The sequence below is a fragment of the Hylaeus anthracinus genome, unplaced genomic scaffold (assembly GCF_026225885.1).
Source record: "Hylaeus anthracinus isolate JK02 unplaced genomic scaffold, UHH_iyHylAnth1.0_haploid 0, whole genome shotgun sequence".
Taxonomy (NCBI): Eukaryota; Metazoa; Arthropoda; class Insecta; order Hymenoptera; family Colletidae; genus Hylaeus; species Hylaeus anthracinus.
The window spans coordinates 8,121,955-8,149,268 of record NW_026533254.1 but is presented as its reverse complement, the minus strand read 5'-3'; the positions used below and the strand labels follow the sequence as shown (position 1 = coordinate 8,149,268).

The 27,314-nt window shown below is 32.3% G+C and overlaps 4 protein-coding genes across 8 annotated transcripts; 3 read left to right on the top strand and 1 right to left on the bottom strand.

The window, feature by feature from the left end:
- The first annotated feature begins 2,523 nt into the window (after positions 1–2,523).
- Positions 2,524–4,586, top strand: LOC128887900 (aldo-keto reductase family 1 member B1-like). The gene is made up of 5 exons (XM_054144370.1): positions 2,524–2,721; positions 3,340–3,819; positions 3,888–4,094; positions 4,180–4,328; positions 4,420–4,586. Exons 1-5 carry the CDS (start codon positions 2,647–2,649, stop codon positions 4,460–4,462), a joined length of 954 nt encoding a protein of 317 aa, XP_054000345.1. The 5' UTR covers positions 2,524–2,646; the 3' UTR covers positions 4,463–4,586.
- A 220-nt stretch (positions 4,587–4,806) lies between these two features.
- Positions 4,807–7,968, top strand: LOC128887866 (serine/threonine-protein phosphatase 4 catalytic subunit). Of its 4 annotated transcripts, none has more exons than XM_054144277.1 (6): positions 4,807–5,732; positions 6,519–6,689; positions 6,762–6,914; positions 7,021–7,272; positions 7,360–7,598; positions 7,708–7,968. In XM_054144277.1, exons 1-6 carry the CDS (start codon positions 5,535–5,537, stop codon positions 7,835–7,837), a joined length of 1,143 nt encoding a protein of 380 aa, XP_054000252.1. In that variant the 5' UTR covers positions 4,807–5,534; the 3' UTR covers positions 7,838–7,968. The 4 variants fall into 4 exon arrangements, with proteins under 4 accessions (XP_054000252.1, XP_054000263.1, XP_054000274.1 ...); XM_054144288.1 differs by having other exon boundaries at positions 4,807–5,830; XM_054144299.1 differs by lacking the exon at positions 4,807–5,732 and adding an exon at positions 5,860–6,069.
- Positions 7,969–9,262: 1,294 nt separating this feature from the next.
- Positions 9,263–18,426, top strand: LOC128887856 (protein decapentaplegic-like). Of its 2 annotated transcripts, none has more exons than XM_054144253.1 (4): positions 9,263–10,177; positions 14,613–14,971; positions 15,193–15,637; positions 16,247–18,426. In XM_054144253.1, the coding sequence occupies exons 2-4, from the start codon at positions 14,644–14,646 to the stop codon at positions 16,644–16,646; spliced, it is 1,173 nt and encodes a 390-aa protein (XP_054000228.1). In that variant the 5' UTR covers positions 9,263–10,177; positions 14,613–14,643; the 3' UTR covers positions 16,647–18,426. The 2 variants fall into 2 exon arrangements, with proteins under 2 accessions (XP_054000228.1, XP_054000237.1); XM_054144262.1 differs by lacking the exon at positions 9,263–10,177 and adding an exon at positions 11,599–11,754.
- Positions 18,427–18,814: 388 nt separating this feature from the next.
- LOC128887670 (low-density lipoprotein receptor-related protein 6) lies at positions 18,815–27,237 on the bottom strand. The gene is made up of 10 exons (XM_054143837.1): positions 26,901–27,237; positions 25,486–26,511; positions 24,364–25,294; positions 23,689–23,973; positions 23,023–23,303; positions 22,657–22,908; positions 21,562–22,417; positions 21,248–21,483; positions 20,660–21,172; positions 18,815–20,462 (listed from the first exon to the last, which is right to left on the bottom strand). Exons 1-10 carry the CDS (start codon positions 26,965–26,967, stop codon positions 20,089–20,091), a joined length of 4,821 nt encoding a protein of 1,606 aa, XP_053999812.1. The 5' UTR covers positions 26,968–27,237; the 3' UTR covers positions 18,815–20,088.
- Between the last annotated feature and the right edge of the window lie 77 nt (positions 27,238–27,314).

Genomic DNA, 27,314 nt, shown 5'->3' with positions numbered 1-27,314 from the left:
CGCTACCGCGAGCGCTCCAACGGCATCCTCGCGCTCTGATTGGTCAGTGTTTTCCGTTAATATCTCCTCAACGAAGCTTCGGACAACATTTTCGCTAAGGAAAAAGTTGTTTCAAATCACCTTCCGAACCACCTCTTTCAAGGTGTTACAACATTTTTGGGACACCCTGTATAATACAAATAAATATAATACAAATAGATTTCACGATGTGATATAGGTTTACGAATACGATTACGTTTACTTGATACTTACTTTATTTATTCGTATTTGAAGAAAATAATCTGCGCGAGGTGGGCTAGGTACCGGCTGAGCTGCTGTTCCTAAACCTAACATATCAATTTCTAAATAATCCTCCCGCTAAAAAAATAATCTATAAAAGAAAAACATATACAGATATGAAAGAATTCCGCATCGCGAGTGAATTTTGTATCGACCATCGTGTCGATGTGGTTGTAAAACATTTATTGCGATGCTAGGTGGTTGAATCCAGCTGGAACTGTTTTCAAAACTGTGATACTCGTAGGAACGATTTTTATTCGTGTGATAATTGCAATTTAATCGCAAATCGCGTGAATCGAGTTTATATAGGATAGATGATATTCCCTTTTAAGTTTTTAGTTTTATCGCAACAGTACACAATCTAGTGTACACAAATAGTACAGAATCTCGTGTGATACGAAAGATTGGCAAAATTCGTTACTGGAAGAAAAAATTGTATAACGTATGAAAAGTAAACAATTTTCTATCCGTTACTCATATTGGATTATCTGTTACTTCGATAAATATCGCAAATAAATCGCCACGCGTTGATTTTTTTTACGTAATCTACTATACACATCAAATTATGCCCATTTCTGAACGATATCAAAGACTCTTTTATCAATAAATTCTTCGTGCTTGATCCCGTTTAAAAGCACTCTATGTAATGACTACTATTATCGAACTGTTTAAACACATGGCACTATTCATTTTCTCTACGCTATCCTTATAAACGAGCCTAGCTTTTTATATAATAGTCTATACGTTTTAGAATCGTTCAATTGCTTTATTTATTAATACATAATAAAACGTTCGATCGATTCGAATGAAACGAATAGAATATCGATCGATAACTGTGTATCGATTCCAAATGGAATGTATTAACAACCGAAAAAAGAAACATGTCTTCAAATATATACATTGTTTTGCATGCACAGACAAATTTGTGCGAATTCTTATTTACCTGTAGTTTGATTTATTCGTACATGATAATATACGACGATATAATATCTTATAGGTTCATCTAATTTCGTCAGTTCAAATGCCAGAACCGTAAGAGACGACAATATTATCGTCTGATTAGATATCGCACGACGAAAGTACATTAAATATTGCAATAATTTCAGTATAGACTATTCTGTGGAATTTTTTTTACGCTATTTTAACAATACATACATTCTCACGATATTCGATGGCGCGAAATACGGTTAGAATCGGTTAGCATCTCGTGGCGGGGATATCGTTATTCTCAGTAATTCATTCATTCATTGTTGACGATCAAGGGATTCACAACTCTCCCTTGCCTGCTCCTAACGGACACGGACTCTGGAATTTTCCATAGGGCTCGTTTCTTATTAGCGAATTTAGCCGCGATCACGCAGAGGCCTACAACCGGCATCACGCCAAATAAATTCCTGTCTATCGAGCAATGTGTGTGCATGTGTGTGCTCTGGAGTATGCGCAGTAAGAACATCTAAGTCAGGGCAGTACGCTTATATGGGGACAATGGGTCCCATTACTCGTGTCAATTTTTCTAATATTTGTATCTTATCATTTTCGTTAACTTTCTATTGCTTAAACCCCTCTATTAATGTGTTCAATTAAGAATAAGATATCATCAGTTGTTCAAGTAATTATTGATTTATTTTTACAACCTCTATCTCAATTTCCAATAACAATTTTGAATTTTCGAAATAAAATCGAACGTTTATGGCATTAGCATAACCTTTCACTGTTTTTTCCGGTATCTGGACATTAACGTAATATTTCAATTATCCTATTGTAAAATATATAAAAAACAATGATATGTTAAATGACAAGGTTAATGTTTTTTTTAAATGCAAATTTAATCTTCTTTCACCAAACCTATTTTGAAAATAAAAGATATTAATTGATTATGGAATACAAAAAGTAACTCAAGATTGCGATTATTGTGTAATCAATTATCATAAATAATCTCAGTAATCGTTCCTGTCTAATAAATCAGCAGACACATTTAGCTCTGAAATATCACAAGTACAATTGTGAATTCTTACGAAAGTACTCACATAGTAACCATTACTCAATTTCGATTAAAAGTATTTAAATCTATATTATAAATATCTGATAGTTTGAATAAAGGAGGTTTCATTATTATGTCCATATAATTCACGAAATTGCAACAGAACAAGGTCTCATTCTTCGAGATAGATACATGTCTGAAAACAGGCAGGAGGGGCAAGGTAAAGTGTTAGATATAGGACATTTATAAAAGGAGCTCGCTAGTTGAATTTACCGGCATTGTGAATTCAGACGTAGCGATTGGCGACTCGTGGAATCTCAAAAAGTGTCAAGATCCCGTTAAGACATATCTGTGATTCAAGCAATAAAATTATACAAAGTTTCAAAATGGTTTTGAATGTACCAATGATGAAATTTTATAACGGCAACGAGGTGCCGGCTTTTGGTTTGGGAACATGGAAAGTGAGTAATTAAATTTAATATACTTAAACGAAAGTAGAAAATCATTGTTAACTACCTTGTGCTACGCATTCTATCATTTAAAATTATTATATTTGTCTATCTATAATATTCTCGAGTCTATTAACGAGCGCTGAGATCGTATCTCATATATAAACGCGCTTTGCATTCACTATTCTGACAAGGTCATCTTAGAGTCACGGTATTCTTTTTTTTTCTTTAATTCGTCTCGACAATTCTTGTATACATTCGATATATTAAAATTTGAAATATACGAACGGAAAGCATTGAAAATATTTATAAATAATGATATAGAAGTTCCCAACATAAATTTTATGAATTCATAATAGCTTTTTAATGATTTTTCTTTGTATTTGATTACATTGTTGCATAGTTGTACAGTATTATGCAATTAGAAATGAACTTGTATTAGTAACATTGATTCAATGGTATTGCATGTGGAACAAGAGATAAGCTGTTTATCACAAAGCTGATATAGATGTATTATTTAAGAACATACTAGAAAAAATGAATGTATCAATATTGTGTAACATTGTGTTTTAATATATCTCATGTAGGATTTTCTATGTGTTGTACTTCACACTTAACATTATGTTTTAGTCGAAACCTGGTGAAGTTACTCAGGCTGTCAAGGACGCGATAGACATTGGATATCGCCACATTGATTGTGCTCATGTTTATGGAAATGAAAAGGAAGTCGGTGCTGCAATTAAGGCAAAAATTTCTGAAGGTGTTGTGAAGAGGCAGGACCTTTTCATTACAAGCAAACTGTGGAATACTTATCATAAACCAGAATTGGTTGAACCTGCTATTAAAAAGACTCTGGCTGACCTAGGTCTTGAGTATTTGGATCTTTACCTTATTCATTGGCCATTTTCTTACAAAGATGGTGATAATCTCTTCCCTACAAATGCTGATGGCAGTATAGCTCTGAACAATGTAGATTATGTAGACACGTGGAAAGCTATGGAGAGTTTGGTATCCAAGGGACTTACAAAGAATATAGGTGTTAGCAATTTTAATTCTGAACAACTAGAAAGATTGCTTAAAAATTGTACCATTAAGCCAGTTACAAACCAAGTATGTATCAATTTCTAGCTGCATTAACATGTAATAGATACATGTCTACAATGTTTGTGTTTTTACAGATTGAATGTCACCCATACTTAAATCAGAAGAAGCTCTCAGAATTCTGTAAACAAAAGGGTATTCTCATTACGGCATACAGTCCCCTTGGTTCTCCTGACAGACCTTGGGCTAAGCCAGATGATCCAAAATTGTTGGATGATAAAAAATTAGGTGAACTAGCAAAAAAATACAACAAAACACCTGCTCAAGTTGTTATCAGATATCAGGTATACGAAAATATTTTATAATTATTACTTGTATTTGTATGTAAAATTGTTCAAGTGTAACAAATTTTTTAAAAATCTGCTTCAGCTGGATCGTGGACACATAGTAATACCAAAATCTGTTACAAAATCACGAATTGCTCAAAACAGCGAAGTCTTTGATTTCAAACTTACCCCAGAAGATATCGCGTATATCGATACCTTCGATTGCAATGGTAGAATTTGCCCAATGACAGGGTAAATATATTTTTAATTTAGTATTCTTTTCTCATTGCAATATTAATCATATTAATTGATTTTAAAATAAACATTTTCATTTTCCTTTCAGCACGGAATCAAGCCCCCACTACCCCTTCAACATACCTTTCTAAATAATAAATGATCAAGTTAAGGATCAGTATGTACAAATTGGTATTATTGTAAAATTTATGTTGTTTATATGTTCATTTTTTATGTGAAATTCATATAAAATAAATTGCACTTTAATATACATATTTGTGTGTACATTACTTTATAGGCATATTACAATTTCCAAATTGTTTAACGTGTATGTTATTTCTTAATAAATCTGAGAGCAAAAAATTAATCATAACATTGATTCAATTTATTAACAAATTATAATCTGAATCATAAAATAGGGTTATATTTCACATTTCAACAAAATGTAATAAATAAATTCATACATGAAGGTTTTACAAGTAACATATTTTTTAAATACAGTTCTGCCTACTTATCTTATTGAATACATTGAATGCCACTTCATTACTAGTGACCAATACTTCGACGCTTTGACATCGTATCTTCCAGAAAGTTCTTATTCAAGTAAACTTCAGCCAACAATTGTACGAATAATTATTTAAATACCTTTTATTAATTCTCTGGTATTTGTGGTCAACGATTTCTTTACTCGATAAGATACGTTCATCTTTCCACGGATTGTTTATTTGTATATAATCATATAATATAATTATTCAGGATGAAGGGTGCGCAGGAGTCAATAGTCAGAGCAAAACTCCGAGTTAACTTCAACGACAGTTGCGGAAAAAATAGGAAGCTCGCAGACAAGAATAGATAGATAGATCCTTGTCTCTCCGATGATGGTGTGATAGAGAGGATGATACAACAATTGCAGGAGAGACAAAGACAGAACGATGTTAACCAATTGTAATTTTCCAATCAGTTATTAACATTATTTGAGCCCAGGAAACGACCTTTCCGTCTGATTTTTTGTATTAAACTGTTCCTGGTAAAATTCTGCAATTTCGCGTTTGAAACATGATAAAAATACGTTTAGAGGCAAGACATTTTTTGTAGATCTTTTTTCAGAAAGAGGAATACAACGCGCGCTGCGAATTTTACAAGCAACAGTTTAATACAAAAAATCAGACGGAAAGGTCGCTTCCTCGGCTCAAAAAATGTTAATAACTGATTGGAAAATTATAAATGGTTGACATCGTTCTGTCTTTGTCTCTCTTGGAATTGTTGTATCATCCTCTCTGTCACAGCATCATTAGAGTGACAAGGACCTATCTATCCTTATCTCGGAGCTTCCTACTTTTTCCACAACTGTCGCTGAAATCAACTCGGAGTTTTGCTCTAACTCCTGCGCACCCTTATGGGTTAGAGTTTGTAGCAGTAATTGTAATTACACTTTTGTATTAGAAAAATAAAACTGTGTTGTTAATTGTTAATACGTTTTGTTGTGATATAAGTGTTTAGTTTCTTAACTGATTAGTATTGTACGTGCCATTGGTCGAATTTGTTTTAACGTTTTTATTACTTACTAATCGTTATAATTTGAATATTATTGGGAATGTTTCATTAAATAACCATATTCTAATTAATTTACTAATAAAATTTTATTTCCTAGTATAATGGATAATTTAGTATATTCACCAAAGTAAAGAGTGAAACTTCAATTGGTTTTCCTTGTTCATTTTTTTTAACAGTTTTTAATAAAATATTTACAAACTAATAAGTAAGGAAGTATCTAATATTTGTATCATCATTTAATTTTGCATGGTATTTCAAAATACAATTAGTAGGAAGATTTAGGTTATGATCCAATCAAACCAGTGTTGAGCATTAATGAACAATTAGGAATAGTGGATAGATAACCTTTTTTTACATCAATGACAAATATCCTGTTGTTTAAATAAGAGTTTGCTCGAAAAATATTAAGTTAACAAATTTGTGTTTAAAAAATATTCATGTATTTCTAGCTAAATATTCTATAGTTTTCAAATGAAATAAAAGATGTACTTGTGAGGAATATATCTTGCATGCAAAGTATAGTATTATGTGACCAGTGATAAATAAATTTGTATTTTGTACATAGTGAATGTTACTTTTAATGTTTAAGATTTAATTATTTAAGTACATATATATCAATAACCTGTATTTTAAAATCACACATATAACTTTCAGCAAATATTATTAGTCCATAAGATGGCTGATTCCAGTGACTTGGATCGGCAGATAGAACAGCTGAAAAAATGTGAAATTATCAAAGAAGCAGAAGTCAAAGCTCTTTGTGCAAAGGCACGCGAAATTTTAATTGAAGAAAGTAATGTGCAGAGAGTTGATTCTCCAGTTACTGTACGTTTTTCTAAAAAGAAATGCAAAAAGGAATTGTTAACACCATAATATATGAAATATGATATTTTTCAGGTATGTGGAGATATCCATGGACAATTCTATGATTTGAAAGAATTATTTAAAGTTGGCGGAGATGTTCCAGAAACAAATTATCTGTTCATGGGTGATTTTGTCGACAGAGGATTTTACAGCGTAGAAACATTCCTCCTCCTTCTGGCATTAAAAGTAATTAAAAAGAATAATCTAACAGTTTTATAGGATTATAACAAATTAATATCTAAAAGAAATACTGTAATTATCGTTACAGTTGCTAATGTAACTGTGATTACAGGTTCGCTATCCTGACAGGATTACATTAATAAGAGGAAATCATGAATCCCGGCAAATTACACAAGTTTATGGTTTTTATGATGAATGCCTTCGTAAATATGGTAGTATTACAGTTTGGCGGTATTGTACAGAGATATTTGATTATTTATCTCTCTCTGCTATTATCGATGGAAAAATATTTTGTGTTCACGGAGGATTATCTCCAAGTATTCAAACACTGGATCAAATAAGAACTATAGACAGGAAACAAGAGGTAAATAAAAAATATTTAAATACCGAATAAGATAATGAGACATTAAATACGATATAAAATGCTAAAGTTAAAAATAATCTATTTTAGGTTCCACATGATGGACCAATGTGCGATTTACTTTGGTCAGATCCTGAGGATACTCAGGGTTGGGGAGTTTCACCACGTGGAGCTGGTTATCTTTTTGGTAGCGACGTTGTAGTACAGTTTAATACTGCAAATGATATTGACATGATATGCAGAGCTCATCAATTAGTTATGGAAGGATATAAATGGCATTTTAATGAGACTGTTCTAACTGTTTGGTCAGCACCTAACTATTGCTACAGGTATATGGATTTTATTTTAAGTTTAAATAGCTACTCACTATTTCGCGTCAATTAGAAGTAAGTTCTAATTTTTGTATGGATTGTAATAAATTCTTTTTTTTTTTTATAGATGTGGAAACGTGGCTGCTATATTAGAATTAAACGAACACCTTCAACGAGATTTCACAATATTTGAAGCGGCACCACAAGAAAGTCGAGGAATACCCAGTAAAAAGCCTCAAGCTGATTACTTTTTATAAAACAAATTTCCATTAAAAATGACTGTATAAACCAAAACATCTCCAAATATTTAAAAAAAAGAAAACCTTAAACGATTGCATGATATGTATTTAAATGGATGTAAACATGTCCAATAAATATGAAAGCAGCTTGATTCTGAGAGTATAATAGGTAAATGACAAAGTTGGTGGGTTTTCAACCTAATGCTACCAATGGACTGCTAATGATACTGAATATACCACTTTGATATAATAAATATTATAAATACATGTGTTTTTACTATCATATTTCGATTAGTAATATCTTAACCGATATTCAACTTCTTATTATGCATTACATTATTTTACTTTTAGTGTGTAATTAAAATTCACATTTGTATTTGCATTATTATAATAAGGAATTTATTATAATAGAACAATTTTAAACAACACAAGAACAAATATTAAATTTAATTCAAATGAAAAAAATGTCACCCTTTTAATATCTGCTCATTTAATTTTTATAAAGTTAACTCGAGTTAGAGTTTATCAGTAAATTTGTTATATTTAATATACCGATGTATTTCATATTACCATTGTTGTAAATATTAAATTTATCCTTGATCTATGTAGAAAATAATTTAAATAGTTTTCAATAAAAGTATAATTTAACATTTAAGTTGCATAATTTAACACAATGTATTTGTAATACGATACAACTTGATCATTGAGAAATTAAAACAAACTTATGACAATCAGTAATGTGAAAATAATGTAAAATATACATTATTAAATATTAAAATATTGTATTAAATATAGCAATACTTTAGACTTTGTCTACAATTTTGTATGTGTTTAAATTTCAAATAATATGTAGATTGACATTGAAAATTGACAATGATTCGTTTATTTTAATCAACATAAAAAACAAATTAATTAGCCCATACTTAGATTTCGAATCGCATAATTATAATAAGTATAATCCCATATAATGACTGAAATATTTAATTACCGTATTAAATTTTCTGCATTTATAAGAAACGCAACAACAAATAATTGAACCAGGGTTCGGAATTGTAGGGAAACGTTCAGTGTTACCAGATTCGGTTCCCACTCGCGCATGCGCATCAAAAAAAGCTGAGCGCGCAGTGCTGTACCTATAGAAAACAATGTATGATCCCATAGCAACGGTTGACATCAAAACCAGGAAAACCGTTTTTTCTAGTTATAAAAATGTGTTTTGTCTGTAAAATTACTCAAACCCTATCACTATATTATAATTTATTCACACAATTAATATTATTGCATGCTAAGAAGTATTTCCAATTTTCATTTATACAGGGTGTCCCAAAAATGTTGTAACACCTTGAAAGGGATGGTTCGGGAGGTGATTTGAAACAACTTTTTCCTTAGCGAAAATGTTATACGAGGCTTCGTTGAGGAAATATTAACGGAAAACACTGACCAATCAGAACGCGCGTATACCGTTGGAGCGGCCGCGGTAGCAAAGGCTACGAGGTAAGCGGCCCCGACTTGTACGCGAACAAGTGACTCAACGTGCATCGAAGGACATTCACGCGGCCGCTTAGCTTGTAGCCTTTGCTACCGCGGCCGCTCCAACGGTATACGCGCGCTCTGATTGGTCGACGTTTTCCGTTAATAGCTCCTCAACGAAACCTCGTACAACATTTTCGCTAAGGAAAAAGTTGTTTCAAATCACCTCCCGAACCACCCCTTTCAAGGTGTTACAACATTTTTGGGACACCCTGTAATTCAAGTTTTCTTTGGAACGACTAAGAGCGCCAGTTTCAGGTATAATGGTGCTACAATACTTAGTTTACGGACCATTCGCACGCAGCGCTAAACTTGCGTCGCCTACTATTAGGAGATAGTGTCCTTTTTACAGATTCCTCGCTCCATCTTTCCCTCTCTTTTTCTCTTCTCCCCCTCCTGATATCCTACAGTTCTACTTGGTTCTACTCTTCCTCTCGACTTCTCGAAGATTTGCGCGTATCGAGTCGAGTCTAACATCCATACGTACCGACCTAAACTTCTCTATTTGCATGACAACACAGTGCTCGGTGAACCATTCGCTACGTAAATCACATTCACGTTTCTTCGTCAATTATTTCGCAAACTTTCAACGAACATTTTTCCAGTTTTTTTTTTCTTCTTTTTGTTTGTTGTCTATCTCGGTTCCTCTTTCCCCTCTTGGGTACGCGAGTGCGTGAATAACAGATAGTGCAACGGAGTTCGAACATCGATGCATCAATACTGAAGATTCCCGGTGGCGACAGTATCAGAAAATATTTTCCGTGTGAGGTTACATGGACTCGTTGAAATGTCGTGGCCCATCAAACGGCGGACTCACGATTAGCACAGGTGAGTTAACATTCGTGTACCTAACTGGTGGGTCTTTTACTACGGGAATATGCGTCTTTCCATTGGTTCGAACGAGCAGGTATGCCTGATCGTGGCTGATTCGATTATTTTAGACGATGACGTGCTGCTTATCTATGTACAACCAGCGACTCGGATTCGTGCCGTTTGAGGGGAATATAGTACGCTAATCGTAGCTCCTCCTTCACGGTACACTTCCCTCTTGTTGCGCTTTTAAAACTATAGCGTTCCACCGACGACGCAACGTGGGTGAAGAACTATCGATAGTTCAAAACAAACCATCGATAATTAAGTTTAAACAATTTTTTAAATTAAAATTACCATATCAAATACTATTTCAAATAAGCCACTTGTTGTCGTTTAAAAATGTTAACATTTAAATACTTGTCCTTAAGTCTCGATTGTCTTTCTAAAATTATGTTCTTTCAGATTAAACAAATTCTGTGATTATACAAAAATACTTGAAACACAATTCACAGATTTTTACTGCCATTGATCTAAGAAAAAACTGATTTTAAAGAATGAAATTAATTAATTGAAAGTAGATTGTACTAATTTTACCAATTATATACCTTCTAATATAGTAATGGGTCACAAATACTTCTGTTTTATAATTATAATGTCTACTGATTATGCTTGTGTTATCTATTATGCTACTGCGAACTGTCATATTCAAAACTAAAACACCATCCAAGTTGACAATTCAAGTTGAGTGAGTTTTATATTTGTACTTGCACTTTTTAATACAGTAGAACCTCATTTATTCAAACAGGTATAGGAACAAGCCAGTTCCGATAACTGAGTAGTTTAGATAATAGAGGTCAAACTAGTGTACTTTCATACTTAACCATGGTCCATACAATAGAATCTTAACTATAAGTTTGTGAATTCCAAGCTGAGCACGATTTTGTTCACATAAACAACGTTCGACTGTATACCTCTCTTTATAACTTGGGTACCTTGGGATTTCTAAACCCATACTGTAGTAACAATCAAAAATAGCTACAGCCCCTGAGGGCTTTTAGACATCGAGGCATATCGCAAATCCTTTAAGAAAAATAGTATCTTTCAACATAATTCTACTTTTAATTGTTGTTTCAGCATTTTCTTTGATGGTAGTACTGATTTCTTATTTGCCTAATTCGCTCCATAACCTTATTCCAAAGTAAAACTTGCAAAGTGTCCGAATATTGAAGTTATACACTATATGTACTTTGTATACATTAGCACATGTTTTCCACATTTACATACCCAATAAATGTATAAAATCCGCAGCTAATAATCATAGATTACATTAAATTCCATTTTATTTGACACTAACTCTCTGCTCCGATTCTCTGTACGAACATCAACGAATATTAATCGCTAAAGTAACGCCATCTAGCGTTTCAACCGAATAACAAAAGGAAGCATACTTCGAAGTAGGAGGAACTGCGTTAGTGTGTTATGTTCTCAAACGCCACTAATCCGTGTTGCTGGAGTCTCTTCGACACCTTTATCTCTCTTCTGTTCACGCTGCATTCCTTCGATTCATCTGTGCGATATTAGAGTTAAACAAGGTATGTACTACCGTCAGGGGCGGATCTACCTTGAGGCTAACAAAGTAAAGCTTTGGGACCCTTGCGCGCAAAACGTTTGAAAGAACTCCTTATTTATTAATTTTTCAATTTCAGTGTTCAATAGCCGTAGAAGAAAATTTCTTTTTGACTTGAAAAACAAATTATCTTGTATTCCTGTAAATAATCCGTTAATTTGTTTTCATTTTAGAAAAGGAAAGGGACCCTCAAAATAATTAACTTCAAGTCCCGATAAGTCTAGATCCATCATTGACTACCGTTTACATTCGTTCGTATTTTCTAATTTTCAATGGCTGGAAAATTAATCAAACAAACGAGACATTTTCGATGAACAATTTATCGATGCAGTAAGATGCAATAGATTGTTATAGGATGTCTAATATTATTTTCCGTTGAAACATTATCCAAACTTGTTTACAAATTACAAAATGTTGAAAATATAAGTACAGGAAAATAAATGTTAAATTAATTCTCTGGTGAAATCAGTAGAACGTTAACAATGCGATTATTCTACTTTACAACGAAGATGTTCGGATTAGTTTTGTTTCGACATAAAAGGCGATTTTACAGTTACTTTCAAACGAAAAGAACCACCTACGCCCAATTTGTTCTTACGAATGAGTTTATCCGCTGTCTACGTCCATATCAAGTTAAATCTGCAGACAGATCTTTGTTTCTCGAATCATTTTCTCGAAAGTATTTATATCGTTGCTGTATTATTTTTATGATACTCGATTATTTGAATTTAATATTCTATGTAATTTCATAATAAATTATACTATATTTGTTTGTAAATATGTATATTATATTAAAGGTTAACCAACAGTAAATAATATGACATGTAATAGTATATATTTTTTCCAATTAATTAATGATTTTATAATTTCGAACAATTACGTAGGTTTTTTCCTATGTATATATACATTTAGAATCTTTTATAATTAATTACGTATTTCAATTATTATTCTTTCCAAGTTTTTCAAAATATTACTAACATTTATTAAATGCAAATTCATCGTTTTCAGACAAATTTATCCCAAAAAAGTGTAAAACCATCGATCTCAACTAAATTTAACTTTCGCTACTTGCATTCAACTACAACTCTGATAGTTACAAAAATAAATTTACTTTGATAAAATACCAATAAATTGTTCATTACACTTTCAAAACGTCGTTTATCGTTATAAATTGTTCTTTAAATTGTTTGTTTCATGCGAAATTATGGTGTCGCTAAAAGAGACTGATATAGAGATACGGCACTGTTCTTGTCGTGCATCAGCTGGCGTCCACGTGCCAACAGTAATATTCCTTCACTTCTGACACACAAACAAAAAAAAGAAAAGCCCCAACCCAATTTTGTCATACTTGATTTTTCTTTTATTTAAGAGTGCAGAATCACCTTTCTGACACTTGTTAACAAACATTCTTGTATTCTACGCGAACAACAGAATTTATTTATACTACAAGTCGAAAATTATTGTAAAGTATATTTGTAATTAAAATTCGGAGGACGATTCTGAAGCTAATTTATATTATTATTATAAACTCAAACTATCTAAAGTTTTCCCTTATCTAAAAATAAATAACAAATCTTTTCAAATGGTCCAAAATACTCGAAATACATATACACTCACTCACCTATTTCAGGATATTTTATAATTAATCACTACGAAATATTTGTCCCCCCTAAAAAGACAATCATTTTCAGAGTTTGCCACATCCAAAATCATCGAAAAAAGGAACGTGCATCATTAGAAACGATCAAGTTGCAACTGATCATGCACGCCACATGGTGTCGCTACAAGAAATTGCAAAATTTTAACAAGTAACAATTTATATTTTTCACAAATTAATTTGACGAAATTTACTTTTGTTCAGTTAGATTGACCAACTACCATTTGTTTTTATTTTTACGAAAAAGCCTGGAATTTGTATCCTATGTTAAATCAGGAACGTTAAAACTCCCCCGAGTGGTTTTGAATATTCCGTCTGCCATTTTGACATTGATATGTTCGATGACTTGAATTCGTAATCAGCAATCCTAAAACACTTCAAGTAGCAATTTCAAGCGAATACCAACTCCGATTACTTGTAATCAAAATAGTAATAGATAACTAATGCCAAAACTATTCGAATAGTGCAATTATTGCAATATTCGAGTTCGAGCACGCTAGAACATATAACACTAGAAAATCTGAACAATGTAGTATACGAAATTCCTAGCCTCTACTATCTGCGGTCGTCACTAAATGACTAAACTTGAGCAGGTACATTTTTCGAAGGTCCCTTTCGGGACACCCCGAAAGGAGACGATGAATCATGTCCAAACCGAATAGCTAGGCCAGTTACAGATAGAATTCCTCTTGTAACTACAGTTACTCACTTTAATATTCGGATACTATAGTTCTTCTGAATTTGTTTGTTTATATTTTCTTCAATTATCAACATATTCATTCGGTTGCTTTTTAACCGACTTCGAAAAGAAAGAAGTTACTCAATTCGACATGTATATATATACATCTTTTTTTTCATTATCTTAAATTATATATATTAAAGATGATAAAGATATATGGAATTACCCTGTGGTTAGTGTACATTATCATATAATAAATTTTAAACGAAAAAATGTCTAGTTTTCATAGTGGAAATAGTGAAAATTTACAAAAAAAAAGGTAATTTAAAAATATTATGCAGTTGAAAATGCCTAATACAAGATCAAGAACGTTTTTATAATTTTTTATTGTCATTGAAAATATTCGTTCGTACTCTGATCACGATTTGATTTAAACAGAATGTATAAAACACAACTACAAATTAATGTGTTTATTTTTCGTTATCAGGGAGGCAACATCCGTGAGCAACGACATCACAATGCGCATGTTGCTGCCACTGGCATTGGTCATCGTCGCAGCAGGTTTGCTGCTGGCAACTACAGAAGCAAATGCCCATTTGCACATGCAATCTGACACTGTCAAACACTTTACCATTAGCGAACATGAACAAGCGATCGCTGGTATAGAAGCCAGCCTTCTCTCGCTTCTTGGTTTTGCAAAAAGACCAAAACCACAAGGTCCAGCTTATGTACCAGAGTCATTAAAAAAGCTTTTTGTTAAACAAAATACCATTGGTATGGCTGATATTGCTAAACCAGGAATTCATACCAGATCTGCTAACACAGTTCGCTCTTTTGTTCATGTCGGTAAGCATACTTTACATTTATAAAAAGTAAATTGGAAATCTAACTTGGTTGATATATAAAAAATCTTGGTTGATATATAAGATCACTTCCTTAGGAATCTTACTAAATTTGTCAAGCTGTATTATACCTATGTAACATACGTGTACATAGTAATAATAGGTGTATTAATTTGAATACGTTACAATCATCAATAATAAGAATAACTTTTTTTTTCAACACAGAAAGTGACCTGGATCATAAATTTCAATCTCCAAATCGCTTTCGTCTTTCTTTTGACTTGAGTAGCATACCTTCAAGAGAAAAATTACAAGCTGCAGAATTGAGTCTTTCGCGTGTACCTATTTTAAGTAAAGGAGACACCACCCAACAGTTGGGTAGAATACTTGTATATGATATTTTGCGGCCTGGTGCAAAAGGACACAGTGCTCTACTGTTACGTTTAATTGATAGTAAACCAATAAATACTAGGAAGAATGCTACAATTAGTCTAGATGTTCATCCTGCTGCAGAAAGGTGGATAAAAGATCCTAAAAATAATCATGGACTCCTGGTGCATGTGCGTGGAACTAAACAGGAGCATGTACGCTTAAAAAGGAGTATAAACGAGAGGAATGATACATGGGTTATTAGTCGACCAATGTTATTTACTTACACAGATGATGGCAGGTATAAAATGCCTTTACTTTACTCTTTTTGATAAACAATAAATAAATGTTGTTTTTTTATGTAAGGTATTTCTGATTTAGATGGCCACATTTTAGGTGCATGTTCTTCTCAAAAGAGAAAAAGAGAAGAATAATATAAATATGGGCAAAGTCATTTTCTTTCCAAGTTAGAAACACTTTTGGCTTACAGCAGAGTTTAATAAGACTGGCTGTCAAAGTTAGAGTTATAGGTACTATCGTCATCTCCTTTACCAGGGGATCAAAGGTAAATAATAATAGTACTTGTATTAAAGCAGTTGTAACTTAAAAAGGAAGTGTTTCTACACCCACATTTGTAATATTCCTTTTCAGTTTAATCATAGTCAGATTATGCTTCTAAAGTTTAGCCATCTAATTCAAAGACACCCTGCATTTTGGAAACATTGATTTTTAGATTTTAAACTCAATTTTGTAAAAATTATTATTTATTGCTCACTTTAAATATTTATATATACTGTAAACTGGAGTTACTTTATACTTAACAAAGTATCTTTGCATCAATCTTAATATGAATTTGTATGGTTTTATCTTTCGACCTACTTATTTTCTCCTTCAAATTATACATATTTAGGTACAAAATGTCCTCTGCAAGCCAGATAATAGATCGTCGTGCCAGAAGAGCAGCACTTCGAAAGAGTCGCCGAAAAGATGGCCGTGAAAACTGCAGGCGACATCCGCTTTATGTTGACTTTGCAGATGTTGGTTGGAATGATTGGATCGTTGCCCCTCCTGGTTACGATGCTTTTTACTGTCACGGTGATTGTCCTTTCCCTATAGCAGACCACTTAAATTCTACCAATCATGCGATCGTTCAAAATTTGGTTTATTCGACAAAACCAAGCATGGTGCCAAAAGCTTGTTGCGTACCTACAGCACTCAGTTCGATATCCATGCTGTATCTCGACGAAGAGAATAAAGTAGTTTTGAAAAATTATCAAGACATGGCGGTTCTTGGATGTGGGTGCCGTTGACCATTTGCTCCGCGGTTTAGTTAAATATTTTGACAGTGAAGAATCTACATAGACTTAAAATGACAATGGTTAAAAAGGTATTAGTAAAATAAGACAATGGAGAAATTTTTATATATTGAACGGATAGTTTAGTTTCATAATTTTATGTAAATGTTTATCACTTTTTTACAATTAGTTTTCTGTTTGAATTTTCAATTCGTTTTTGTAATAATTATAATATCTTCAAATTTCTCTTGTATTAGACGTTTAATACACTTACGAGAAGTGATGGAATCAATTTTTAAAATGATTCAAACATTTCAAATGTATTTTAAACATATAGTGAACAGATATTTCAATTTATTTTAGTATTATAAAGTGTATTGGAAATTATTGCAATATTATAATGAACAATCTTTATTGGAGGACACATTGAAACAATTATTTTAAGGTATTTTTTTTAAAGATTATTTAATTTCCTATAACATGAAAAACATGTGTTTTTTTTATTTCATGTCAACTAATTTACATTAGGATAAAATAGTTTCAATAAGACATAATATTATGTTTTTATCATATACGTATAACATTTTTTTAAACTGAAGTTTTCCTCGTGGGAACCAAAAATTTATACAACATAAAAATTATGTACAGAGTTCTTACTTATAATTGTGGGTCCAATATTTGCAAACATGCGGAAGTTATAAAATGCAATAAAACAAGTTGTAAGTAAACATAGGTCAATTGTCGAATTGTTTCTGAATTGTTAAACTATTTGTAATTACATATTGTAAATTACAATTTGAGAATAAGATTAAGCACTGTGATATACATTCAAAATCATTCCATACTTTAAAGGTGTAAATCAATGAATCTAAAACCTTGGTTCAAAATTAAAAAATAAATATGAAGTTTTAATCACGTAATAAGATAGCTGATTGTGAATAAGGAAACTTACTAAATTATTTTTATTTCATAATTTAGAAACAGCCTATGTTGATCTCTTACTCTCTGTACTTATACATGATTAAATACAGTAACCTCCACTTAATTGTTATTCAAACTTTACTTTTTATTAGAATATAACACATTTCAAGTTTTAATCTTCTTATTTAATTTTCATTGCCAGATTTAACATTAATATTCATTTTCTCTTTTTGTTTGATAAATTGATCACATTTAACATAGTGATTCCCTCGTCCTTGCTAATGTCTTTATAAATATTTTCTATACATTTATATATTAAATGAAGTATTATTTGAAGTATTTCTTTCAATTCTTTTTTAATATACAGAAGTATCCTATTTAATTTCGTTTACCTTTTGGAAATAAAATTGTATATTGAAAGTATATAATTGCCAAGCAATTGAAGGACTTGCTGTATTTATCAATATCACTGAGAAATTCGATAAAAGATTGAATTTTTAAAGTATTAGTGTCTTAAAAACAAACGAATAACCCCTGTCGCCAAGAATGAACCGTACCTGTTTAAGGAACGATTATTTATTCTATTAACGAACAAATCTAAGCGTATGTATATTTGTACAAAAAAAGAAGACAGAAAACAAGAAATGTTAAGAATCGTACGTATTTGTAACGCGCGTCGGCCTGTAAAATCTGTAACATAGATAGAAATAACAAAGGACCAATGTAAATAGTGCGCATGTATAGTGCATAGTATATAGTATATATAGTATTTTATTTCATATTTTTATTGGTATTTTTACATCCATCGATTGTATACAAATATTGCGTATGTAAATAGTAAACGAATTTTAATAAATAAATATGTTCAATTACACTCATCTTGTTGTACTATAATGAATCATAAATGACAGTCACAAACAGGTAGAAAACAAATGAAAATTGAGCAAGTTTGATTTATAAGGGTACATAGTCGTATAACTTGACGCCTAGTGTACCAGTCTTACATTTATTCGTTCTTCAGATTCATGTAATTCTTACATTATGTTACTTTGCATTTGGATTTGTTTACATATTTTTCTTTATAATTCTCTGGCATATTCATTAGAAAGTGTCAGTAGTCTGTTGAGGCCCACAGGCCACCCTTATCGTTCGATAGATAACGTTCTAAAAAATATATATACTTACTGTTCAATAATACTAAACGTTACACGCTTTTTGTTTGTAAAACCGTCGAATAAATAAAGTAACTAACAGATGGTATATAAAATATGTAACAAAAGTTTTATTTCTTTATACAATTATGCTACATACATAGAGCAATGCGCATCGCATTGCAAATATAAAAAAAATATAGAATAACTATTTCAGTCTTTAATGCTAAACGAGAATAATAATTAATAGACGTACTTCTTCGAGGTTTGCGTAATGGCAGTGCGAGGTAAAAATCATTTCCACAAACATAATGCTTTGTAGATTTTGTACATATAATAATGCTGAATTTTGTATTTAATTTCCTAAAACGTCGAATACTTTATGGCACAATTCGATTACGAATTTCAGAAACTAACTTGTTTCGCATTTATACAATATTTAAAAAATAGCAATTCATTAATTGTTTACATTCTCTTTAACGCTTAAATAAGAATGTAAGTAAATGTATTTTTTTTTACTTTTATTGGAAAACTTTAAAAAATATTATACTTTCTAGGAATAGATATTTTAAATGTTCTTAAACTATTTATTTTAATCATTATTATATTTTCGTTACTATTAATTCAATTTCATTCGTATTAGAAATTATTTCCAATTCTTCTATCTATTTGAAGAGAGTATTATGTTTACTATTTTTACTTGGAGTACAAATTTCGATGTTTTGGTTGTAAGTATGAAACTTATAAAATTAATTTCTCGTATAGCATATTATATGTGTACAATTAGAGCAAGAGTATAATAGTCGAAAAACTAAAAACATAATACTTATACAGAAAGGAATCCTCTTTTTAAACAATTTTCATCGAAATGACTAAAAATCATATACAATTTTTATACATTCTTACAATATTTACAGCGTGTCACGATAAAATCACTTACAATTACGATATAAACTTGATAGGCACAATGGTATTAATTTCAGTAATTGGAATAATCATAACAAACTTAGTCGTATATAAAGAACATTAAAAGCAGATTTAATTATAGTAAAAAAGGCACTCTCAAAATAAAGTTTCGTTTTTTCATTTTTGTTGCTTCGATTTCTACATTATTACCTTGAAAATTATCATGAAAAAAATGTTATCTGATATGCACTTTAATAAAATTTGTGTTACGTTTCTTTTTTTTCAGCAGTATGAACAATTACAAGTGATATAAAAAATTACCGTGCAATTCTGAACGTTGGGAAAGAAAATGAATTGACGTTCTTTTCCTAAATGAAATATGAACAGTCTGAGAGATCTCTCATTTTTGCTAGTTCCTAAAAATCTCGCAAAAATATGATTTTATGGAAAACAGAGTATATTAAAACATTGCAACAAATTCAAGGAACAGGAGACGGAGGTGGAGGAAGAGGACTAAAATATGTAGAAGATCTCGAACTAGGAGATGGAGGACAACTAATTCCTGCATCGCTCTGATAAACTGATCTTGGAGTAGGGGGTGGGGGAAAAGGCTCACTTTCATATCTATACTTTGCTGGGTAATTGCTGTCCGACTCGTCGCAAACATCTGTACTGCAAGGAGTTGGAGGTGGAGGCTGATTAATGCTCCTATAATGTCTATATGGTTTATATCTAGATGCATTACTACTTGAGCACCTCGTAGAATTTGCTGTTGTCGCTGGACTTGGAGGAGGATTTAACGTTTCTTGGGGATAACCTCCTGCAGAGCTACCCCGAGTTGAACTCGATGCACCTCGAATTATAATTTACATTATTGTACTAAATGTATATTTTTCTCACATGCTTAATTTTTATTTACGTAAAATGTTCTTAATTTTTGTATTTGTATACTAATTTACAAATTAATCAATAATTCGTTAGCAATAAATCAAATCATATCTAACTTCAATTTAATAATTATAAAACGACAATTTATTTTAAGAAACTCACCAGTAATATGGCTTCGATCGTAACTGGATTCGATACTACTCCCATTTAGCATTGACATCCTCACAGTTTCCATTCCTATTTTCAATTCTTTTCTACAATTTTTTTGCGCAAATATCGGCTTTGATAATCTTACTGGTTTTGGCGACAAAGGATCTCCAGCAGAGTCGTGTAAAATATCGGGTAATTCCTCGTTGTTTATAAATTTTCTTCTACAATAATAGAATCCAAAAGCGACCGCAGCAATTGTTGCAATTAATCCAATAGGCAAAACAATGACGTATGTGATTTTTCCTGATTCCACTGAACTATTTTCTTGACGTGGATTATTTGCAGGTGTACATGCAGATGTAGTTTCGTCACTGCCGTCGGCGCAATCTTCCCAGCCATCGCATACAGCTGAGCCAGAAATGCAAACTCCGTTTCCGATACATTGGAATTGACCTGGACGACAACAATGAGCTTCGTCTAAACCGTCGTGGCATTGGGCTGTGCCATCGCATACCCAGGACATATCTAACAAATTTTAAGAAATGTAATTATTTTTTTACTTTTAATTTACAATGAACTTCGCCACTTCGATATCCTTACCGATACAATGACCACTTTGACATTTGAATTGATCACTACCACAAGCTGGACAGCCTAACTCATCGCTTCCATCAGAACAGTCTGTTTGACCGTCGCATTTCCATGTTGCTGGTATACAATCTTTTGCCACTGCAGAACTAGGTGCAGCGCAAGTAAAATGATCCATTCCACAGACTGGCGCAGCTCTACAAGTTTTTTCATCTTCAGATAGAACCAAAGATTTTGGACAAGAACATCTGGAAAATAGTATTTTTTATATTTGTTTAAAATTTAATGTAGATAAAAAAATGCGCATACGAATGGAATGTTCTTACTTAGACGAAGTGGTTCCGATACAAAAATGAGAACATCCTCCATAATCCCGAAAGGGACTGCAAATGTGCGTTTTCATTAGATCATTTTGCGGAGTATTTACTGTTATTATATCCGTAAGCATTTTATTCATAATCACTTTTCTTCCATTTCCAGACTTGTTAATACGCTCTAAACTCGACGTTTCCTTATCGAACCAATAAACAAAATCGAGAAAGACAGACAAATAAATGGTCGACCCTTGTTTGACAGGAGAAACTAGAATTTTTCTATTATTTCCATCAAAGTCCGCATACTCGATCCGATTTCCATGTGCCCAGTATACGATATTTGTAACTGCATCAACTGTGATGCTGGTTAATTGTTCGAGATCAGTTGCGATCACAACTCTTTCTTCTCCGTCCATTTTACTACGCATCACTCTCATTTTTCTTCCAATGTCTGTCCAGAAAAGAAGTCTCTTCTCAGAATGTATCGCAATATTTCTCGGTTTCTCTCCATCACCTTTGACTACGATACCCAAAGCAGAGCCATTGTCAAGTTTTGTAACATTAATTGCATCATTTATAGCACAAGACCAGAATAGCAATCTTCCTAAGGGGTCTAAAGCCAAATCCACGGGATGTCCAGAACTTCCAGAAACCATTATGCTAGAATGCGTTTTATTTTCCAGAGTTTTCCGTATAGACAAAGTTCGACCATCTATCCAATAAATATGTTGAGTTATGGGATCAAATTCTATAGACCGTACATTTTTGAGACCTTGAATTCGAAGAACTACATCTGAACAATCACTGGTGTCGGGAAGGAAGCGAAAAATTGCATTGCGTAAACTGTACATCATAAAGATTTTTGGTGCTGTAAATAAAACAATACATTACTATGTTTAATTAAAATTAATAATTCGATGTGTAATTAAAAACTTGAGCGTTTTCTAACATTTTATAAGAGAGGACACGTAAACAGTATTCCTATTTAAATGGTTTACTTTGTAGGTAAAACATGTTTTCAGACAAATATTACCTTAAAAGTTTTTGATAACGTATTCTGTTATAATATTCTAATACATTAACTATATCAGCTTAATGTATACCAACCAATGCATGACTTGTTATCTTCTCGCAGATTGTAATGAGTAGGACATTCACATTTGAAAGTAGTAGATACACTTTCATTTTCTCCAGGTAAAGCGATGCAAAGATGACTGCAATTTCCATTTTTTAATGCACAGGGATTCCATCCTGCTTGTTTAGAAGCATGGAACACTAACAAATCTGTCACAGATTCTAATTTATTATGTATTTTCACTCTGTTTGCTCCAGTAGTTTTATTAGCTTTCTCTATGTCACCTAATTAATAAAAGAATTTCAGTCATCGCTATTATACATTCAAAAATAAAATTTAAGTTTATTTAAATAACAGTGTAATCAAGTTATTAATTAACGCTTTTATATATTTCTCACCCGTATTCCAATCCGTCCAGTAAATGTAATCTTGATATTGAGTAATGCTAAACGGGTATCCAATATTTTGCGTTACGATTGCATCTCTTTTCTTTGTATATAGATCAAAGCTATCAATAGCTGGAGTATGTAAATCCGCCCAGTACAATTTCCGTGCAGAGTGATCAATTGTTAAACCACTTGCTCTTCCAATATTAGAAAGTATTACCTCGCGATTCGTACCATCCAAGAATGATCTTTCTATGCTGCCAGAATTCCCCCACTCTATCCAATACATATGGCTAAAAAGGGATTAAATTTTTAATATTACAAGAACTACTTCTTTTACGAATGCTCAACATATAATTTCATTTCGTTTGAAATAATTACTAAAATACTATGAAGAATTTTTATTATGTTCTTCTTACATCTTCTACTGTTTAGTAATTATTTCAAAAAGTATACACTTCTAAATACCCTCTGTAATTAAGTACTGAATATTTATAAATTAGTTACGCGCGTGACACTATCGTTCAGCGTTAAAATCAAAGAATTAATGGTCAAAGAAATACGGAAAATATGGTACATTAAGTAATTTCTACCATGAACAATCATTAATTGTTAACATTAAGAACAGAATTGCTTTTCCAGACTTATAAATTTAATTTGAATATAAGTATATCATACCCTCTACTAGGATCAAGGGCCAAGCATCTAGGTTCAATAATGTTATTCCAAACAAGAACTTTTCTACTGCAGCCTTCTAATCGAACCATCTCTATTCTCCGAGTTCCTGTATCACTCCAGTACAAATTATGAGCAATCCAGTCTATTGCTAAACCCTCGGGTGTTTCTAAACCAAGATCAACGACTCTTTCCATATCGGAGCCATTTATAAAAGCTCTTGTAATTGTTTTTAACTTAACATCTGTCCAATAAATACGATTGTCTGCTATGTTAAAGTCCAAGGCGCTGATACAAGTGAAAAATATTTACAATACAAAATTTGTATGAGAAGAAAATTTGAATATTAACATGTTTCTTTTCGTTCACACCAATGATCTACAGCTGCTGAACTTTAAACGTTAATCCTACGACGTGCAATTTCGATACGCTAACAAGGGCTACAATCATACTTCTTTAATCAAGAAAACTTAACATACAATATGCGCTACAAAATGTAACAAATAATCTTATTGAAACAATCAATATATCATAAGACATTTTGTAATGTATTATACTGAAATATGGTAAAACGAAAAGTTCACTATAGGTCACTGGTAACTCATAAAACATGTTAAATAAGAAAATATTTAATAAATAAGTCATCTAATTCTTTTACTTAAAATTACAAAAATTTACCTTGCATCTTTAACACCAGTCAATGGAATAATGTTATCGTTATTTGCATTTTCAATACTAATTCTTCCAATATTCTCCTTTTTTGCAAATAGCATGAATGCATCTGGGACAATACAAGTCTTCTTATCTTTGGTTAATTCGTATCCAATCTGGCAAGCACAAACGTATTTGTTCTCTGGTCGATTTAAACATAAATGACTACATCCCCCATTATTTTTTGCACAAGGATTTGTGCCATTAACCTTTCCTAAATGGACTGCTTTTAATCCCATAACATTTGGAACTTGATCGACTATCACTTCCCTCTCACCACCTGTAAGCTTGTGCGCTCTATCTACGCTACGTCTCTGCCAGTCAGTCCAGTACAAATAATCTCCTAATAAGCTTAAGCCAAAAAGATGCGGAAGATTGTCTGTAATTACTTCTCTTCTATCTGTGCCATCCATGTTACAGACTTCAATCTTATCCGTTTTTGCATCGCACCAATAAATTTTCCATCTCGCGAGATCTAAAGCAATTCCATTTGGCCAAACAATATCCTTAGTTACTAAAAGAATGCGTTCTGTTCCATCAAGGTTACTCCGTTCTATTTTCGGCCGTTTTTCATTCCAATCGGTCCAAAACATCCAACCAAGTTCCGGAGCGAGCGCTATCGCTCTGGGCTCGATTAAGTCTTCGTTTATCAACACTTTCCTACTCGTACCATTTAATCGCGCTACCTCGATCCTATCTGTTCCTGTGTCGGTCCAGTAGAGATTCTGAGCTAACCAGTCGACAGCTATTCCATCAGGATTTTCCACTTCGGTTGTTATAATGTTTTCTTGATTAGAGCCATTGAGAAAAGCTCTTCGAATTGCGCAAGCTTCTTCGTCAGTCCAGTAAAGCATTTCTTGTACAGGATCAAAGTCAATTGCTATCGCATGTTTAATTCCTAATTTTATTAACAAAAATATTAAATTTAGTTTTCATTATAACTTTAAAAGAAATTTACTTAACGATATTCTAACTCAATTCTATGCTTATTAAACTTATTTGCTAGTGAATTAAATTTATTATAAAATAGATTATGAAAATACAAATTATTATTAGAATATAGAAATGTACGAACAAAAATAATTATACCTATTAGTGGCAGTACAAAGTTTGTATAATCAGGAGAATCCAAAGATATTCGGCAAATTTCATTTCTCTGAACAATTAACAACAATTCTTCTGGACCTTCAGCACAAGTTAAATTATCCACTAACTTAACACCGGTAGGACACGCACATGTATATCCAGGTTCTGTCAAACTCAAAAGACACAAGTGAGAACAATTTCCATTATTTTTTTCACAAGGATGACTTCCACGTGGTTGTCTTCTAACATCCCACACTTCTATATCACCAGGAATATATTCTCCATGCAGTAATTCTCTAGGATGTGCTTGATGCTGACGTACATCGTACGAATGTATACACCATGTTTTCCAATCAGTCCAATATAATCTATTATCAAAAAATGTTACTGCAAAGGGATAATCTAATCCTTGTTCCACTACTTTTCGTCTATTCTTTCCATAATAATCCATTACTGCGATAAATTTGAGTCTTCCATCTACCCAATAAACCAACTCATTGCCGTAATCTACCGTCAAACCATTTGGCCAAAATATATCATCCGAGATGATCACTTGTCTCGATGTTGGATCTCCATTCATTGCAGCCCTTTCTATTTTGGGTACATCGCCCCAATCAGTCCAAAACAGAATACTCTTCATTGGTACAAGAGCAATAGCTCTTGGCTGATAAATATCCGTCCAAAAAAGAACTTTTCTGTGACGTCCATCAATGCTTGTCACTTCTATTCTATTTTTTTCTCCATCGGTCCAATATAATTTTCCTGTGTACCAGTCACAAGCTAAACCATCAGGGGAAATCAAACTGGAATTTACTATGACTGTTTTTTCACCAGTGTGCGTGCCATTCGTATGGATACATTGAATTATTTCTAGGCCACTATCAGACCAACACACTAATTCTTGTTCAAAATAAAAGTCTAAAGCTGCACCTTCTGACAGATCTTTTATAATAGTTGTTACTTTGTTGGTACGGGAGGCATTAGCAATTCTAATATCTTTTTGTGTAACAAAGAGAAGCGTCGGTGAACCTAGAAGAAACATCCGTGTTACTCCAATAATTACAATTGTTATCCAAGAATTCATTTATATACTTTTAAGATTGTATTTATATACTTTAGATTGTAACATACAAAAACTTTGAGCTAATGAAATTATTATACAATAAGAAACTAAAGTAACTCTTACTTAATTATCTAAAAAATATAATCATTAAACAGATTAGATAATACAGAATAGGCTTGGAATCGTTATAAAGAAAACGAAATCATCAAATCCCATTAGTCTAATTAATAAGATTCTACTCCAACATTATAGTACAGTAATAATAATACTGCTCGTAACAGTTGAATACCAAACAATAGTAATATAACCTGCATTTCGAAGGTGCTTTCAAAACAAAACAGCGAATATAACCTACCGTTAGAAAATAGTACAAGTCTGAAAAAGCACGCAGTCAAGATAATTATTAAACTGATGATAGTCATCCTAACACTTTTGATGGGGAATCTTTAAATTGTGAACATTACGAGGAGCTCCAAAAGCGTCGTTCGTCAGTCTTCAGTCATGACGAACGATCGATTCACTCCTCGTGCACTTCATAACAGTTGCATTTATTGAATGAGATTTACGTTTCTCTCAACGTAACATAAAACAAAAATTATACCCCATCGTTTAAATAAACTGTTAACTAAGCAGACGCTTCGTTAGAAGCCAGCGGTTCTCATAACAGATCATTACTACCAGCCGGTCTGGGCACTCCCACCAAAAAGGTACGCCATAAAATACATTTTGACAGAGGTGAAACTCTGGTATTTAAGTCTCGATTCTGAGT

Bases quoted from the DNA above. Each gene is read 5' to 3' on its own strand.
- LOC128887856 (XM_054144253.1), top strand. From the start codon at position 14,644: ATGCGCATGTTGCTGCCACTGGCATTGGTCATCGTCGCAGCAGGTTTG. The intron at 14,972-15,192 runs GTAAGCATACTT...TTTTCAACACAG, and splicing joins TCGCTCTTTTGTTCATGTCG to AAAGTGACCTGGATCATAAA. The intron at 15,638-16,246 runs GTATAAAATGCC...ATACATATTTAG, and splicing joins ACTTACACAGATGATGGCAG to GTACAAAATGTCCTCTGCAA.
- LOC128887670 (XM_054143837.1), bottom strand. From the start codon at position 26,967: ATGACTATCATCAGTTTAATAATTATCTTGACTGCGTGCTTTTTCAGA. The intron at 21,173-21,247 runs GTAAGGATATCG...AAAATTTGTTAG, and splicing joins TCAAAGTGGTCATTGTATCG to ATATGTCCTGGGTATGCGAT. The intron at 20,463-20,659 runs GTGAGTTTCTTA...TTATAATTCGAG, and splicing joins CGATCGAAGCCATATTACTG to GTGCATCGAGTTCAACTCGG.
- LOC128887900 (XM_054144370.1), top strand. From the start codon at position 2,647: ATGGTTTTGAATGTACCAATGATGAAATTTTATAACGGCAACGAGGTG. The intron at 3,820-3,887 runs GTATGTATCAAT...GTGTTTTTACAG, and splicing joins TTAAGCCAGTTACAAACCAA to ATTGAATGTCACCCATACTT. The intron at 4,329-4,419 runs GTAAATATATTT...TTTTCCTTTCAG, and splicing joins AGAATTTGCCCAATGACAGG to CACGGAATCAAGCCCCCACT.
- LOC128887866 (XM_054144277.1), top strand. From the start codon at position 5,535: ATGGTTGACATCGTTCTGTCTTTGTCTCTCTTGGAATTGTTGTATCAT. The intron at 5,733-6,518 runs GTAATTACACTT...TATAACTTTCAG, and splicing joins TAGAGTTTGTAGCAGTAATT to CAAATATTATTAGTCCATAA. The intron at 6,915-7,020 runs GTAATTAAAAAG...CTGTGATTACAG, and splicing joins TCCTCCTTCTGGCATTAAAA to GTTCGCTATCCTGACAGGAT.